The 19,588-nt window shown below is 36.5% G+C and overlaps 1 protein-coding gene across 1 annotated transcript in view; it reads left to right on the top strand.

The window, feature by feature from the left end:
* The window catches only part of LOC126248771 (uncharacterized), a 573,063-nt gene extending 556,312 nt beyond the window's left edge, over positions 1-16,751 (top strand). Inside the window, exons 8-9 of the mRNA XM_049950133.1 lie at positions 11,260-11,491; positions 12,926-16,751. Coding sequence (XP_049806090.1) covers positions 11,260-11,491; positions 12,926-15,417 — 2,724 coding nt within the window. The 3' untranslated portion in view covers positions 15,418-16,751. The remainder of the gene's footprint in view (positions 1-11,259; positions 11,492-12,925) is intronic.
* Positions 16,752-19,588: the final 2,837 nt, after the last annotated feature.

Genomic DNA, 19,588 nt, shown 5'->3' with positions numbered 1-19,588 from the left:
GACTGATCTGCCCTTGTAACAGCACAGTCTGGATGATTGGACATGCTAATAACTGAAAGCAAGAGGAAACTACTACCTTAATTTTCCACTATATGGTTAGATGTTGATGGCCTCCTCTTGGGTAAAATATTCCAGATGTAAAATAGTCCTTTATTTGTATCTCTTGGTGGGGACAACTCAGGAGTATGTTATCAAGAGAAACAAAACAGACATTTTAAGGATTGGAGCATGGAATTTTAGATCCCATAATTTGGCAGATAAGTTAGAAAATTTAAAAAGGGAAATGAACAGGCTGAATTTACAACAATACTACAAAAAGGACGGAGTGCTACTCATAGAGGAGACACTGAATCACAGACAGGCATAACAAAAATGCTGCGAGACATTTTAGCTTTTGGCCAAAAGGCCTTCTTCTGCAGCAAAAAACACAAATTCTCTCAAGCACGACTTACGCGCACATGACCACTGTCTCTGGCTACTGTAGCTGGACTGTGTCTGGAGGGGGGGGGGGGGGAGAGGAGGCAGGTGGAGCAGAAAAGGGAGAAATGGAGAACAGAAAAAGAACTAGTGGTTGTATTGTTGGAACAGTAGGCTGTGTTGTGCTGGAGTGGGAGCAGAGAAGGGGATAGACAAGTGGAAGACAGGGACTAGTGAAGGTTGAAGCCAAGGGGTTAAGGGAACGTAGGACATATTGCGACAGAAATTCCACCTGTGCTGGTGTTGATAGGAAGGATCCTGAAGGTGCAAGTTGTGAAGCAGTCGTTGAAGAAAAGCACATTATCTTGGGCAGCATCTTCAGCAACTGGATAGTCCAGGTGTCACTCAGTCACAATTTGTTGGTGACCATTCATGCAGACAGCCAGCTTGTTAGTGATCATTCCTACATAGAATGCAGTACAGTGGTTGGAGCTTACTTTGTAGATCACACAACTGCTTTCACAAGTAGTCCTGCCATTGATGTGACAGGAGATGCCAGTGATTGGACTGGAGTAGCTGATAGTGGGAGGATGTATGGAACAGGTCTTGCACCTAGGTCTATTGCAGGGATATGAGCCACAAAACAAGAGCGTTGTGAGCAGAGTGGAGTAGGAATATACAGAATATTCTGCAGCTTTAGTGGCCAGTGGAATGCCACTGTGGGAGGTTTGAAAAAGACAGAAGGTAGGACATTCTTCATTTCAGAGCATAAAAAGAGGTAGTCAGAACTCTGTTGGAGAATGTGATTCAGTAGCTCCAGTCCTGAGCAGTATTAAGTTACAATTGGAGTGCTCCGTTGTGGCCAGATGATGGGTATGTGGGAGGTGGTAGTTGGCTGGAGAGACAAGGCAAAGGAGAACTGTTTCTGTATAAGTTTGGGTGGTTAATTTTGGTCTGTGAAGGCCTCAGGGAGACCGTTGGTATAGACTCTAAGGGGAGGGGGGGAAATTGCGTACCATGGAGGATTTATCCTGATGGGATGGAAATTGATAGATGTGGTGTACATGTACAGACAAACAAATTACTACAATTTCAGAAAAACTGGCTGATTTATTCAAGAGAAAAGAGCTTCACAAATTGAGCAAGTCAGTAGCCCATTGGTCCACTTCTGGCCCTCATGCAAGCCGTTATTCATCTTGAAACTGATTAATAGAGTTGTTGGGCGTCCTCCTGAGGGATATTGTGCCAAATTCTGTCCAGTTGGTGTTTAGATTGTCAGATCCAGCAACCTCACTGGCCCAAGTATAATTTGGCAAGCACAAAGGCAAGCAGCAGAAAATTTTGTTAGGTGCAGGAGGGCATTATCTTGCTGAAATGTAAACCCAGGAGAGCTTGCTATGAAGGGCAACAAAATGAGATGTAGAATATTGTCATCATGCCACTGTGCTGTAAGGGTGCCATGGGTGACAACCAAATGAATCCTGCTATGAAGTGGAATGGCCCCCCAGACCATCACTCCTGACTGTTGTGCCGCATATCCCACCACTGTTTGGGATGTTTCCAGGCACATCTTGGCTGGTCATTGGGGCTCAGCTCAAAGCAAGCCTCATCACTGAATGCAATTTTACTCCAGTCAATGAGATACTAGGCCATACACCACTGCAAACAGGCACTTTGGTGTATAGAAGTCAGTGGTAGTCAGTGCAAGGGGCTCTGGGAGCTCCCCCCCCCCCCCCCCCTTTCTGTGAGCTGCCTATTAATGGTACTAGTGGTTGCTGAATCACCAGCTGAATGTCTGATGATAATGATGAATCTGGGGCTCTGAGTGCCCCCATGACAACTACTCAGTCTTCACATTCTATTGTCTCCCTTCGTAGACTGCTACCTTCTTGAAGCTGTGTTCAGGCATGGTTGATGCAACTGCTGCTGACATCATTGAATAGTGGCATCACTCCTATTCAAATGTTGAATAATTCAATGATTACTCCAACCAGCTTCTTGAAGCCCAACTACACATCCTCCTGCAATGCTGACAACTGTGTATATTCTTCATGCTCCTGTCCGTGAGGTACAGTTACTATCCAACTGAGTACATGGACAGAAATTCACAAAGACTTGGTGCACTGGTATCAAACTGTCCCCTGTTTACTATCCTTGCCAGCTGCGCAGTGAAACTCTGCTGCAGCATCACACATTCATCCAACAGACACCAATTTGCAATTTTGCATTTTCCTTGTGTGAACATAAATTTGTGCCCTATCTCCATAACTTCTTTGAGGTGCATATTCTTTTTTTATTTTATTTATATATTTATTTATTGTCTTATAGTATATTTGCAGAGGGACTGATCATTACTGTAGATGTGATGACCACGGGTGGCTAGGCTGTATGGAAGGGACTTCTCAGCACGGAAGATGGCAACTGTCAAAGTGGACATATTTCTGGTGTTTGGTAGCTTTGATTTGGACAGAGGTACTGATGTAACCATCCTTGAAGTGCAGGTCATCATCAAGGAAGCTGGCTTGTTGGGCTCACGAGTACCACGTGAAATAAGTAAGTGGTGGAGAAGGTGTTGAAGTTATGGAGCAATGTGGACAGGGTTTCCTCACCCTCAGTCCAGATCATGAAGATGTCATCAGTGAACCTGAACCAGGTGAGGGGCTTGGGATTTTTGGGTGGCTAGGAAGAATTAGGTACCCATTGCTGTACAGTGTATTTGTTTGTGAGTGATATCTTCGAAGAAGTAACTGTGGATGAGGACATAGTTGGTCATGCTTACCAGGAAGGAGGTCATAGGTTTGGAGTCAGTTTGGCACTGGAAAGTGTAGTGTTCAATAGCAGCAAGTCACTGGGCATTTGGGATGTCAGTGTAGAGGGAGCTGGCACCAACAGTGATCAGCAGGGCCAATGTCCATTCCTTGCCACTATTGAACCCTACCTTTCTCAGTGCTCATATGTCTCAAAACCTACAATGTCCTTCCTTGTCAGCAAGACCAACTATATTCTCATCCACAATAATTCTCCTTTGAATGCAACACCCACAAACAAATCCATTTTAGAGTGATGGCCATCTGCACGGCACTATCATATGCCATTCTATTCTGGGCCATCTAGATGAATCCTTCCTAACCACCAGAATCCCAAAACCCTCACCTCATTCAGATTCATAGATGATATCTTCATAACTGGGAGTGAGGATGGAGACAGCCTGTCCACATTCCTCCAGAACCTCAACACCTTCTCCACCTCTCACTTCCCCTGGTCCTTCTCAACCCAACAAGCCACCTTCCTTGATGCTAACCTCCACCTCAAGGATGGCTACATTAGTACCTCTGTCCAAATCAAACTTGTCAACCACCAGCAATACCTCTGCAATGACAGCTGTCATCCTCTCCACACCAAGAAGTCCGTACTACACAGCCTAGCCACCTGTGGTCATCCCATCTACAGACGTAAGCAGTCCCTCTCCAAGTGTACCATGATGTACCAAATGTACTGATTTTATTTAACCACCCAAACTTGTACAGAAACAGATCTCCAGTGCCTTGGCTCTCCAGTAATCTACCACCTCCCACATACTCACTGCCCAGCCACAAAGGAGTACTCCCCTCATGACTTATTACCACTCAGGACTGGAATAACTGAATTGCACACTTCACTAGGAACTCAATTACATCTTGCCATGCACTGAAATGAGGAATATCCTACCCAGTATCCTTCCCAATACTTCCACAGTGGTATTGCACCACCCACCAAACCTACACAATATCCTTGTCCATCGCTGCTCCACCCCTGTCCCCAACCTCTTGTCTCAGTACTCATGTACTTTCACTAGACATAGAAGCAGTACTTGTCCCATTCATCCTCCCACACCACTTACTCCACTTGCAGGCAGGCATCTCCTATCCCATCAATGGCTTGGCTACCTGTGAAAGCCATCATGTGATCTACAGATTAAGCTCCAACCACTATGCTGCTTTCTACATGGGCATGGCAACTAACAAGCTGTCTCTCTGCATGAATGGCCACCAACAAACTGTGGCCAAGAGACACCTGGATCACACAGTTGCTGAACATGCTGCCCAACACAACTTGCTTCTCTTCAATGACTGTTTGACAGTGTGTGACATTAGGGTCCTTCTTACCAATACCAGCACAAGTGGGAAATCTGCTTGCAGTATATCCTAAGTTCCCCTAACCTCCATGGCTTCAAACTTCCCTAGTCCCTGTCCTCTACTTACCTGTCCCCTTCCCTGCTCCTATTCCAGCACAACACAACCTTCTATTCCACCAGTGCACTCACTAGTCCTTTTCCCCTTCTCTATTTCTTTTTATTCACATCTGTATGCCCCCACCCTCAAACCTACCCTGTCCTGACCATGTCCCTGCACGGTCCCACATACAGCACTAAGCCTCCTTCTTGTACGCCACTCTGCTGTACCTCATCCCTGCCCCATGGCTCCTCCGTACCCCATCACCCGATTGCTGCTCCCATTGGGAGCAGTTATGACTCAGTTCAGCAACAGTGGCCAGACACAGTGGTCATGTGACTCTGAGTGAGTTGTGCTTATGTGAATATGTCTGCGTTCTACTATAGAAGAAGGCCTTTTTCTGAAAGCTAAAATGTATAGCAGTCTTTTCATTGTGGCTGTCTGTGAATCAGTGTCTCTTCTACATGGCGAATAGCAATCCATCCTTTTCATTATGCTGTTGTTTTTCCATCCTGGATTTTCCATTAATTGATAGATTTTCAATTGGATATAGTGGGAATTAGGGAAGTATAATGACAAGAGGAACAGGCCTTCTGGTTAGGTCAGTACAGGATTATATATACAAAATCAAGCAGGACTAATCAAGGGGTAGATCTAATAATGAATAAGAAAATAGGAATGCAGCTAAGCTACTGTGAACAGCTTAGTGAATGCATTTTCAAAGCCAACACTTACTGCAGTAGCACAAGTTTATATGCCAACTAGCTGTGTAGATGATGAAGAAATTGAAGAAAAGTATAATGAGATAAAAGAAATTATTCGTGTAATTAAGAGGGATGAAAGCTTAATTATGTTGGGGACTGGAATTCAATAGTGGGAAAAGCAGGATGGGGAAAATGTTGGGTGGATATGGATTGGGGGAAAGGAATGAAAGAGGAAGCAACTTGTTAAAATTTTGCACAGATTTTAGTTTAATCATCACAAACACTTGCTTCAAGAATCATGAAAGAGGGTTGTCTATGTGGAAGAGACCTGCAAAGACCAGAAGGTTACTAATTTATTGGTGAGACTTAGAGTTTGGAACCAGATTTCAAACTGCTGTATTAGCTTTAACCAGCAGAACTTTTGTCCTTCAATGTCAAGGATCCATTGTATGCAACTATGTTATTTCTTTCTTGTCCTGCTGCTATTGCTCCTGCCCTGGTGGTGGTAGCTCAATGTGTGCATTTCACTTTCTTGTAAACTTTGTAGCTTAAATAAGTATGCAATGCAAACTAAAATTATTTACTAACAATGGATATAAAAATCATTACTACAGCCTTAAAGAACTAAGTGAAAGGTGCTAAAACATTGCAAAAGAATACAGTAGGAAAGTAGCTTTGTAACAGAGAGCTTAATTTCATATTTCATAATTGTACAGTAAATATTACAATGTGATATCTTACCATTGATTCAGTTTTGTTGTTTTAGTCAAAACAGGGTTTCTAAATCAGTCTACATAATGTTTAATTTACAAAACTTTTTAGTAAATGTAAACATAAAAAGACAGCTGTTTAAACCAAAGGCATTCTGAGGTACTTTTTCTCTGAATCTGAGTGGCCTGCATGCCATTTTTTCATCTTGCAGCACTTCTTGTCTGCCATTTTCTACAACAGAAGAATCCCCTGACTGCTGCTGCAACACTAAGGTACTCAGTCCTCTTTATAAAAGGTTCTGTCATTCTTGGCATATTTTTCTAAGTACAACCATTCTATTTCTTGTTATTCATTTGGAGTCTTCTTTTTGCAACTTTATTTATTTTATCATGTGGTTTTGCCAGAAGGCAATTCCTATAAAGTCATTTCTCTTTTATTCCACAAGAAAGTGAAGTGAAGTTAATACACGTAATTACAGAATTTGTGAGTATCAGTAATTATTCTCTTTTTACTATATTCTGTCCTTTTAAATATATTTATATGCCTGTGAACAAGGTAATGCCAAAGATCACTGCCTCTGTTTCTCAGCCATTATTGCACAGAATTTTGCAAACTCTTTGCATCTTCCAAGTAATGCTTCACTTAGTAGCCTGAACAGTTAGTAATTTAATGGCACTGGAAGTGGATTGTAAGGTGGATGAGGTAAGATTTCCCTTCCAAATTTTGGTGTCTCAGCAATGGTTTGTGCATTGTTTTGCATTAATATGCTCATGGGATGGAGCTTTTAATAGGCCAGCTCAATGAAGACAAGCTTAAATTTCTATATGGACTGACTGCTTATGTATTGCACAGGATTGACTGTTTTCCTTTTCTCCATAAAATCCACCAGGAATGCACCATTCTGATCCTAAAAGACACTTTCCACGTCCTACCCTGTGGTGTGCACATTTTAAAATGTTTTTCTTGTTCTCTTGCATCATGTAATGCCATTTCATTGACTGCTCTTTCCATTCACATAGAAGGATGTGAACAGTCATCTCATTCTCCTCCCCATTCCATCATGAAGTTTATTAAGCACGTCCCAACTTTTGCAATGAAGTCTGTCTCTTGGCACTCAACTGGCTAATCATACCGAGTTAACCTGTTGATCCCCTGGTGACAAGATTGCAAATAAAGTATGGTTTATGTAATTGGCAGTTGGATGGAACTTCACACAGTCATTTGGATTGTGTATGTGTTTCATACAAATATTGTTGTACTGCAATGTCTGTAACTTGTTATGTTAACAGAAATTATGATTTCACTGTAAGTGACCTAAGTGACTTTTGATAATGATATTTGATATACTAACTTTGGTAATGTCTTAGAAAATGGCTTTGAGTGGTTACTGTTGAATAAATTGTCCTCGCTTTCAAAGTTTGCTGTTGGATAAATGGTCCATATCAACTGTCAATCTCAAAGACATGATGTATCTGGATTACAGGATATTTCCAGTTAACAAACCTGGAAATAACTGTCTCACTTATGTGCTGCATTCCATAGAGACCATCATCAAGGAGGGCCCTCCACAATGTTGAATAAATTAAAAGTATAAGAGCAAAAAACTGTTATTAATTACATATGAACACAACACTAAAAACTACCCTTTGTTAGATTTTCTCATCATATTTTTGCTAGTAAAGAATATTCTGCCTATGCTTCATTTAGTAATGAATAGAACAAAGAATCATTTTTAGCTTTTGGTCATTTAAGTAGGAAATAGGCTTTGCCATTGATACATATATACATTTCATTATAGTACAGTAGATTACAATGAATTTTCATAGAAAAAACTTCATCACTATGCACATCAAGTAACTAAGTAATGTTGTAGGCTGCAATTTGTTGTCTGACTGCCAGCTGCACTATTTTATTTTCAAACTTTTTAGTGATATAGACTGGATTGAGTGTACTAACTTACCATTGAGTCTGAGTAGTTTCACTTTCTGAGAATTTATGTTATTAGTAATCTGTGTCATTGTACATTCAAATTAGCCTTTTTTCCATTGTTGTTTTGTTGAACCTCTTCCCTCATTACAAGTTAAGAAATTTTTTTTTTAATACAGTGTAACAAAACATAAATGTTTAAATTCACAATTGTAAGTACTTTGGCCCCCATAAAAAATATATGACACTACCTCCTTGATCAATCATACAAATTACATGACCATTTTATTTTTTATTTTTATTTATTCTGGTGGTGCCATATAGGCCCACATTAAGTCTTGTTACATCTTGCAGTGAACTTTGTTTTCTTTGTCACCCAGATATCCTTCAGTCTTTGCGAGTGGGCTTGCTTATTCTCCTCCAAGCAAGGGGCAGTGTTTCTTCTTTCTGGCTGCTCATATTAGTGTAACCTGTTTATCATCATCTTCTTGTGGAGGAAATCCCTGTTACAGGAATTTTTAGGTTTGATTTGTAGGAGTCAGAGGTCTTCATTAGTATTTCTAAACTTGGGAATTGTGGTTTTGGGTTTGAATAAATAATTGGAAGATCTCCTTTTAAAACCCTTTCCTGGCCGTTTATCTGAGGTTACCATAAAATAATACATCTTTTGCAAGTCTGTAATTTTTTTATTCTTCCATAAATTTCCTTATTGTATCTTTTTTGGTGACCACCATTCTTATAATTAGACCCCATGATTTCTCTAATTATTCTATGCTCTTTTCTCTATAGTCCTTCAAGGAGGCTTTCATTTGCATTTAGAGATACAGTTTCAGTTGCATACATGACTACTGGCTTCGGAACTGTTTCATAGTGATGTATCTTAGTGTTATATGAATGACTCTTCTTTTTTTCTATTAATGACTTCTCCTGGCTACTTAAACATTTTTAGTCTGTTGGTGTCTCCATATTTCATCTGGGGTTTTAGGAGTGACATCTTTCATGTTAGTTGTTATTTCTTGTGTTTTTTCAAATTATATTTGCAGATCAGTTTGTTTGTTGGTCTGCCTTTACATTTCGATCTGAACCTTAGTAGTGTCTACATAATTTGACAAAACAGCTATATTATCAGCAAAAGCTCGACAGTCCGCCATGATTCCCTACAATTTAGTTCTCATTCTCATCAGGCTGTAGTCGGTTTTCATTAATCTTGCTCACTGGATCCTGATGATATTTTTCTTTTTGCATGAACACAGTTGAAGACCATCAGTGACATCTCATCATGTTGTCTGGCTCCTGTTTTGATCTCAAATGAATCTGAGAAGCATCCTAGGAACTTTATTATGGAGTTTGTATCTGTCAAAGTGGCTGTAATTAATGCCAGCAGTTTAAAGTCAATCTCAAATTAACAGGACTTTATGGTCTATTGAAATGTGGGATTTCCTTATGTCCATAAAAAATATTGTTTAGGACGTAGAGTAAAATATCTAATAATCCTTTTGAGGTTACAGATCTGTTCAGCTGTTGGACGACCTTTCCTGAAACCCCTTTTTGATGCTCAACTTCTTTTAAAAACTGTTTTTTTAATGTTGTTAATGTGATGGAATGTCCCTAGAGTGACTGGAATATCCCAAAGTATGTCACACAGTGATAGTAATTGTTGACTATTTCTCTTTGTTTCTGCACTATGTAGCCAATATGGACATCTAAAGGTTTTAGTGATTCAGTTTCTATGGCCCTTCACACTTCAAGCAGAAGATGATGTGTTTTGTCTTGTTACATAGAATTTTATTAGCAGTACACCAGCTGAAAGAAGAACCAAGATACTCATTGTTTTCTGATATAGAGCAGATGTGTTCTAATTTTAATTTCAACTAAGACATGTTCAGCTTTGATTGAAAGATATCATTTTCTGATGTTAAAATTAGAAGTAATTACAGTCAAGTGTGATTATGTATTCCATAAAAATCCAGTTTCCCAAATAAAATATCATTAGAAATTCACTCAATGGCTTTTCAATGGTCACAGAAAACAAGTGATGCCACATTCCTGTATTAAAAAAGATATTAATATTTTACATTAATTTCCAAAAGAACTGCAGTGGTATTTCTTCCTTGTGAAAATCAGGTTCTTTGTTATAAAGAAGTCACTTTCCCAAGGTTACTATGACAAAGTACTAAAATTACTAATAATGGTCTGTAACTAATCTGTGGCAGCTGTTTACCACCCTTTTTAATGCTGGAAACTCTTTTAATATTGTTTGTTAACCAGAGGAAAACTGGAACTTTAAACATTTATTAAAATAAAAGTTAGATGTGTGCTGTGTTTTAAATAACATAACTGGATAGGCAGAAGCATTCCATACATTCATAATTAGCAAATATGGACACTGTTTTTGCAGTCTCAGTTGATGTGATAGTACAAAAACAGATAAGATCAAAGTACAGTGCAGCATCAGACAGATCCTTAGAAGAAAAGCTGCTACACAGGAAGAAACTCTTGCTATTCATCTGCAATATATTGTACACTATTCATTTGCTATATACCTGTCATGTTTCACTTCACATTGATGTATGATTACTTACAGTTGTTGAAATAAGACACCAACTAAAAAGGCTTGCAACATGCAGTGAACCACACAAATAAATAAATAGATTTACTAAAAGAATGAAGTATTATTTTGCATAAACATTATCCTTTAATGCTAACAGATATTGGAGAACCAGAATCCTCATATCTTTATTGTACATAGAAGGAATGGCTCATCTGATTCCCCTTCAACTTATTTGTGAACTTCTGTAGATTCACAATTTTTTATCTTCTCTCTTTGGGCAGCTTACTGAAGATTTTTATAACAAAATGCCAAGATTACAGTTCAGATCATAAAGAAGGATACACATGATAACTAATTTTGTCTTGTTATTACTTACGTGATCCACTGTTCATTTAAAACCTCACTGTGTTATCAGTAGTAAATACCATTAAAGTATAAATGCACTGGTATTCAAAGGTTGGGTTTTCTGCTTGTTTCTAAAAATGTTTTGAAACCATGGCTATACATTTTTAGTTCAATTTATTTTAAACTAAAACTGCTTTATGTAAACAGTGTAATGATTTTAATGAATAATGGTTTCCAATTAATGATGTGTTTTTATGTGTATGAAGTAACAAATTTTGCTTTAATTGCAAATATCTTTCTTTAAAAAACTTTAAATAATGTAATATAAAGAAAAATCAAATATGACAAAGAAAACAGTACATATAATAACTGCATTATCAAATTTACATTCCAGATAGATGATGGTTCTGAAGGGTCTAGCTCATATGAGAAAGAAGCAGAGAAACCTTTAAGCCAACTTGGGCCTGATGCATCAAAAGACTGTGAATTAGCTGTTGCAGCCCAAGTGGGAAGTACAAATACATCTGCCCTAGGTATGGAGGTGGAATTCAATACCACATCAGTAACTAACAACATAGTTACTTCAGAAAATATACCCGAGCCAGCTACTCAAGCTTCATGTAAAGGTTTGTGCTGTTACAGTGCCTCTTTTATAATTTTGTATCTTGAAATTGTGGAGTGATGTTGCATTTTTGTGGCTTTTCATATCAAAAATGCCTAAAATATATTTTACATTTACACTATATGTACAACTTCATGTAAAAGCTAATATACCATTCATAATTGATAACCTTCAACTGGATCATAGCAGCAGACAGAAATTATCTGGATATAAAGGAAATCTGACCCATAAGAAAATGTTAGAGTTGACATACAGTAATGAAACTAGGCATACTAACAATATCTAGCTGTAACTTCCTTATATTTTCATGAGTACTTACGTAGATGTATGATTTTGTGAGTAAACAACCTCTAAACAGTACAGAAGACATGGTAACAAAATACATTAAGCATATGGATATGATATCTCCAAAATGTTAAAACTGTCTTTCTCCTTCTCCATGTGCACTTCATTGTTATTTTTTATTCTGAGCAATCCAAGGGCTTCTGAGAAGACACGGTTGGAGAGGGGAACTGGGCAAACTGAATCATTGACTCAGTTTATGATGCATAATGTCCTTTTCTTGATGCTCTGATAATTTAATGTACCATGCCTTCACCTACGTGACACTGGTAATTGAAGCTTACATGGATCAGTTTAGGGAAGTGCCACATCTGTGTCATTAACAAACTCGTAACTTGCACTGTCTCCTGTCTGTCTTCATCTGAACTATTGCTCCATCTCCACTGACATCAATGTTTATTGAATGTTGAACTAACTCATGCTTTGGCCTTGCAGTTAACCATTCACTGAGAATAATATAATACTCAGCTGGCTGTTCCACAACCTCACCAAGTGCTGTGGCACAGTGATTAAGTAAAGCTGAAGGAGAAGGTTTTGAAATCCAGTCAGTCATCCTGATTTAAGTTTTCCAAGTGTTATGTAAATCATTCTTGGAAAATACTGGAGTTCCTCTTTTAAAAAGTTATGGCCAGTTTTTGCATCACATTTGTACAGCTGAAATTGTGCAATGTCTCTTGTAATAAAAATTCAATGTGACTGAACCATTAAGCATAATAACCCTGTTAAGCTATAACACTTTTTTCTTCTATTCTTTTAAAGAACCCTGTACATGTAAATCTTACATATACATTCAGAGGACACTTAAAATGCCATGTAAAAATATTTCATGCTTATAAACATCTGCAAGTCCTACCCCATACTGTGTTTTTGTAAGGTGCATTGCATTCTAGTCATTCTTTCATCATATTACAGTTTTCATTCAAATAAGTGTGTGTTCATCCAAGTAGAATATACATATTCATGTTCTTATTAGTTGATAATTAAAATAACAGTAATTGTAATAATAATAGTATGTTGTTCTTGTTGTTGTAGTAACAGTAGTTTCACTAATAATGGTGTAGATGATAGAAGCCATTTGTTATTTTATATGTTTCAGATGTACAAGCCAGTGAGGATATTGCAGGGATATCTGAAGAGCACCTCCTTGACAACAACAAATCAGTCAAGATGTACAGTTCACAGAAATGCAGTTGTGTAGCTGAGAGTTCTTTGGATGTGGAAACAAGTTTACGGACAGAATCATGCTACAATGCTGTCAAGAAGGCTGATGTACCCTTGTCAAAAAGTGAAAGTAGAGGTCACAAGAAACATCTGTCAGAATCAAAAGCGAAAAAGTTGAAACACGCTGAAAAGAAAGTGGTGTCAGAAGGTAGCGATGTATTAACTGCACATGAGAATACTGGGAGTAGACGATCAAAGAAAGGAAATAAGGGAATCACACAAAATGCAGCAGACTCTACTAAAAAAGGGTCTATTTCAGCAGTTGAAAAAGGAGATAATGTCCCTTACAATAGTAGCACTGTATGTTTTGAAGAAAATTCCATCAAGAGAATAGCTCATGACAATAGGTCTTGCAAAAGCTATTCAAAGGATGAACATGCAGGACATGAAGGACAAACTGAACCAAGAAGTGTATTTGAAGAAGCTGGTGCTGACCATAGCATGCAAAATGGTATGCCAGATGACCACGGCATATTGTCGCCTGTGAAACAGACAATGCCTTCAGAACATCCCACCAGTCAGGAAACTCTCACAATAGTAGATCATGACTCTGAGTTGAACTGCATTCCAGATATAATAAATATGAATGAATCACAATTAAAAGACACTGTTTCCATATGCAACAATCAAGATGCATTTACAGTATTGTCATCTGACTATTTTTCTGATGAGTCAAGCAGAATACAACACACACAAAATGATTCCAAAACAACAGCATTAGAGTCAAAGGAGAGTGCATCAAAGAATTTCCTCAGTTCAACTGATGACACTGAGTTACCTCATGGGGAGACAAATCAAATAGTTAATCTGAGCTGTTCTACCTTAAATACTGCGGCTATCTCTGAATCTCTGAAAGAAACAGACACCCTACTGGCAGAGAATGTCTCAGGAGGGCTACACTGTCCAAATGACCATGCAGGCCATAGTGAACATGATGAAAGTAACAAAGATAAATTTGAAAGTGAAATACAGAGCAGCCAAAGCACTGAAGAAAATTTTGAACAAGGGCACAAAGAACTTCAGCTGAAACCTACTTCCACATCAACTGAAAGTGAACAAATTGTTACCAGTCAAATAACACGCCATGATTCCAATGACCAGGAAACTGAAGTAACTCCAAGCACTAGCTTAATTCAGTATGCAGAAAATATGTCAGCCATTATTGTAAAAGAGGCATTAGATGAAGTGCAGTTAAGGCACTTTAAGAACTTGAAAATTAAAGAGGCTGTTGAAAAATGGCTTCACTCACAAAAAGGAAAGGAAGTTATATGTCTTACAAGTGCTGCTTCAAGCTATATGTGTGGGAGTGATGAAGAGAGTGAAAGTCCAGAAACAGATGAAGAATTAGCAAAACCTATTTTATCCGGTCCAAAAAACGTGCTACGCAACCCTTTGCTTGCATCATCTCTTAATTTTTTGTACATGGATGATGCAAGTATAAGGGTTGCAATAAAATTTTGTGAAGGGTGTGTGTCTTTAGCTAATTTAATTCCTCATATGAAACTGCTCAAGTTTAATTCCGATATGAAATGTGATAATAATACTGAAAAAAATGTCTGCTCAATAATTAAGGTCCATGGCCTTAACACTGACTGTGGATTTACTCTTTCCCTGCAGGATAAGGAGCCTTGTAGGATAGTGAAAAAATCACCTCATAAACATCACATCCATAACTCCATTATTAATGAATTTTGTAAATCATCAGACAAACATCATGAAAGTGAAGAATATGAAACTAAAGGTGCTTTAAGTGAAGTGGTAAATATGGATAATTCATTATCAGAGCAAATAGATACTTCTGATATGATTGACTGCGAAGCTGAATTTTACATTTGGGATTCTGAGCTATTGAAAAAACAGTTGAACAGTCAAGTTGAAACTGAGCTTAAGCTGGAATCATCAGATAATGTATCATGCATGTGTGACCCATCATTATTTGTGGGGAAATATTACAGTCTGGGTCTTCCAGTGGAGAGAAATAATTATGATTCACAGACTGACACTGAATCAGAAGAAGAAGTAATGATACAAAGTGATTCATCACAAAGCTGGTTGTCAGAAACATCTAACAGCACTGTTAATATGGCAGAAGATGATGTCAAAAGTGAAGAAGCAATAGACGTCATAGCAGCAATGAATCAAAATATTGATATTTTCAAATTCGGTTATGCTAATTTTTCAAAGCTGAATTCAGAGATTTCGTCTGCTGCACATTCACATCAGAAAGATATTAATTTTGTAACATCATCAGGTGTAAATATAACAAAGGCATCAAATGGATTACATCATGAATCTGCTATTTTAATGAGGCACCTAAAGGACAAGGGACCGTTTCCAGTTGGAGGTATCTGCTGCATGATACAGTAGACATGTTCCCTTGAAGATTTCTTTCACAAGTGTTTACAGCAAAGTTATCGAATATTATACATCAGACATAATAAATTGTTGTTTCTGTGTATGCTTTACATAACAAAAACAAATGTGAATGAGATACTTTGATGAGTTACAAACATCATCTCAGCAACAGCTGTGTTGTTCAAAGTGCAACAAGACTGAAATTTCAACAAGTATTTTTACTTAAAGCTGAGTGTTTTATCCTGAACATTTCTGTTTAAGCTCTTTCAATCACACATCCTGCAATGAATGAACAATTTAAAAATAAAATGTGAAAAATTTATAAGCATGTCACTTAAAGACAAAATGTATAGAAATTGTTAAAACATGATTCAAACAAATATTGGGTGAATGCTTTATTTTTTTAGTGTTATATATTTTGGATGCCAAATATATGAACTGTTGTTTTTTTGCAGGAGTATGTTATCAAAGATTTTAAATATTAAGTAATCTGTATACATTGCACTTAAATATTGTGATATTCTTCATAATATGTGTTTGTGCCTTGCCTAATTTTGTGACTGATAATTCATATGAAAGTCCTACTGAAATAAACAGATCCATAACTGCTATGTATATGGGGTATTTCAAGCCTATCACTTTCCTTTAGAAGAATGCAGTTTTGGTGACTGGTTGTATGTGTACAGTGACAAAATTATGAAATTATTTTATTTTATTTTTTGTCATTGATCAAAATGATGCAGTCTATTAAACAGAGCTGTTATTAAATATGTTTTCATTGTTGTACTCTGTTAATAATATGAGCAAAATTAAGTTTTGATACATGCTGTTATGTGTGAGAATATGCTCGATCATTTTTTTTTCTTTTTTTACTCTATATGGTTTAAGTAAAACAAAGAAACAAATTTTTGTATGTAAATGAACAGGTACCACTGTAAAATAATCAGGTCATTTGTTTATTTGAATTTCGAAATCTTAATTGGTGGGTGTGATGTAGTTACTAGGTCATCTTAGATCTCAGTCAAATAACAGTAACAGCATACTCAATAAATAGAATTAGCCATAATCATAGACATTCTCTTTGTAATAAGTATGATCAGTGATATTCATAAACATTATTTATTTAGAATGATGAGTGATGAGAGTTTTGTTACTGCACAAAATTTGATAAGCTTTTAATGTTTTGTCGCTTGGGATAATTGCTTGTAGCTTCAGGCATATCTGCATATGTTTTGCTACAATTTTGTACTTAAAATGATTGTGTGTAAATTAAACCTATTCAATTCTGCTTATCATTGATTTCAAGCATCTGAGATAATATAAAGTCAAAGGAAATGTCTCCTTAATTTTATGTTGTTAATGTATGGTAGCCCCATTTTCCCCATACTCATCTGCATATTCTGTGTTATATTTTGTAACAAAATGATTGGAACGTATCACCAGTTTGGAACTGCTATTAAAGTGTGTTGATTTTGGTAAATGGAGGGAGAATATAAATTCTTTCTTTGGTGTCTGGAATAAATGTGTCTATAATATTGAAAGAAGTATTTTGGTATTTTCAGACATTATATTCTCTTTTCATTGAATGTAATTCACTGGCTTTCCCTTTTTTCTGATATACGCTCCTCTCCTTCTTTTGAAAATCACTTCATCAAGATAGAATTATAACATACATTCCATGGCATGTGGGATACGTTACTTGAAGGTCTTTTACTTCTTTAATTTAGAACTATATATATATTCAACTGCAGCTAATGTTCATGGAAAAAAATCAAATTTTCCTTTAAAGAAGTTTAACAGTATCTTTCAATTACTGGTGATAAACAATTTCTTAGTGTTCATGTAACACCGACAACTTTTTATTGTATTAGTTAAAATTGTCAGCAATTGATAGATGTGATCTTACTTCATATTTTAGTTAACATTTTTTATTTTTAAATGTCCCTTTTTCATTTAATTTCATCACTAATTTCAAATTCACAGTTGTCTACAAAAATAAACCATATTCATTACATTAAAAATCAGTTACCAGTAGAATTTTGTAACTACTTTAAATCCTTTAAGGAGCAGTTATGAATTCATTTATTGAGTATTATTTAATAAATAAGTAAACAGCTGGCTGACGCAAGTAGATTGTAAACTGCATTTAAATTGCCTAGATATTTTGTTCCGTAGCACTGTCACCAATGTACTCGATCATTGGCACTGCCTTCTCTTCTGTGAGATCAGCTTGAATTAGTCTTCATCCAGCAGTCATAATATAAATTCATATGTGATTTTGTATTTTCAGACATTAGTGACCTTTTAAACATTTGAATGCACTTATAATTAAAACACTAAAAAAGTCTAATAAGTTTAGGTGATTTTATTCTGTATGCATTACATCGACTAATAGACTGTTAAAATTTTACACAGGAAAATGAAGTTGTAGCTGCTAGACACTGTAACAAAATGTCACTGATTAGGTTGCATGAAATATACCATATATGTAGATCTATAATATAAACAGAAATTAGTTAATAATTTGGTACTCAGCACTTGGAGGAGTGCAGCTTTTTCAGATATATCTATATTAAATGACCCTAAAAATCTCAAAATTACCCATTGTCATCAGAAAGTGTGATACACCACATTACTGGAGGACATTTGTCACCAACTGACATACAATATTCAGATATCATATGTGATAGTAAATCATTTCCCCATAGAATTAAATTTGGGCTTCATGTTAGTGTACTATAAAACTGTAGGAAAACAGCAACCAGTGGTTGTTATAGAAAGCCTGTCATTTACTGAAACAGGAAATATAACACCACATCATTGGAAAATGACATACATGTATGCTGTAGCAGGAATTTATACTTAGAATTTTTTATGAAGCTAATAGCTCATCTTATACGCCTCATTTAGACACTCCTTACATCCCAACCATAGTGTACAATGTTTTATCTGTACTAAGTGTACACTGCTATTGTGCTAGTTACACTGTCCAATTTATGTCTAAATCAACATATTTTTGAGAGCATCTGATCATTGTAGCATTAAATAATAATAATTTTTTGTCTGTGAGAAAATCATTACAGTCCTTCGCATTGTTTCAGTTTGTTGATTATGTTATCTTTGCATAGTTTTGAATAGTTATCTCATTCTAGATGTCATCAATGAACTGGATTCTCATTCGACAAAATCTCAGAATGTCTCTCATTCTTGACTTTCTCTATGACTCCCTTCCTCTTCATTTAGTTCTTCCTTTCCTTGTTCTTTACTTCCACCTCCATCTTTCCTTCTTACTTTTCATTGGATTTGCTAAACCATCATCAATTGCTAGGATCCACTGATTTCAAACATCATCTTGAAAAAAATAATATATGCTATTTCAGGACACAAGATTTTAATTTTGTATCATGTCCTAAAGACCGCTTTGAAAGTAACTAAACAGAGTGTCACCTTTATCATAATATTTTATAATACTCAAACAAGTTTAGATGTCTCCATTTGGTTATGAAACATGTACCAGTAAGCTGCTTAATGTCATCACTGTTCCCTATCATGTGAAAGTACTTGATGCTTTAAAGTCATATTTATCTTGTGTTCATTTCTCAGTCTTCATAACATTTAAAAAATTTTATCAAGCTCATATGGTGCCAGATCTAATATTCTGTGTGGACGAATAATTTCACTTAGAATTTTCAAAACGCAAATGATGGTTATTTTAATGTTTTATTAATTAATTTTTACCAGGCAATTATTTTGTATCATTTAATGTCAAAAAATAAAAATAATTTGTTTCATATAACTGTACATACCACCTGCAGCGACTCTAAAGTGCATTAAAATGTAGTATGTCATCATGTTGTTCCCATTTGTTGGTCTGAACATATTGACACCATAGCAGGTGTCTTTCTGGAAGAAGGAACCTGTTATGACACCGAACTCTGGGATCAAGAACAGAAGATAATACAATACGATACCATTTTTTAATGTACAATTTATTTTACATCCTGAGATTTTGGTTACAGACTTCACTGGGTGTTATAACTGTGTAGGCTTCACACCCAGGGCAACTGGAATGAATAAGGCAGTATAAAGCTGAATCATTTTGGAACACTAATACGACTATAAAACCAATTTTTTGGCCATGTTTCAAGTCATCCTGAAGACAGACACTGAAAAGACAGTGAAA

This window comes from Schistocerca nitens, chromosome 3 (assembly GCF_023898315.1).
Source record: "Schistocerca nitens isolate TAMUIC-IGC-003100 chromosome 3, iqSchNite1.1, whole genome shotgun sequence".
NCBI classification, from domain to species: Eukaryota; Metazoa; Arthropoda; class Insecta; order Orthoptera; family Acrididae; genus Schistocerca; species Schistocerca nitens.
Note: the sequence above shows the minus strand (reverse complement) of the source record. Positions and strands in the feature narration are given on the sequence as shown.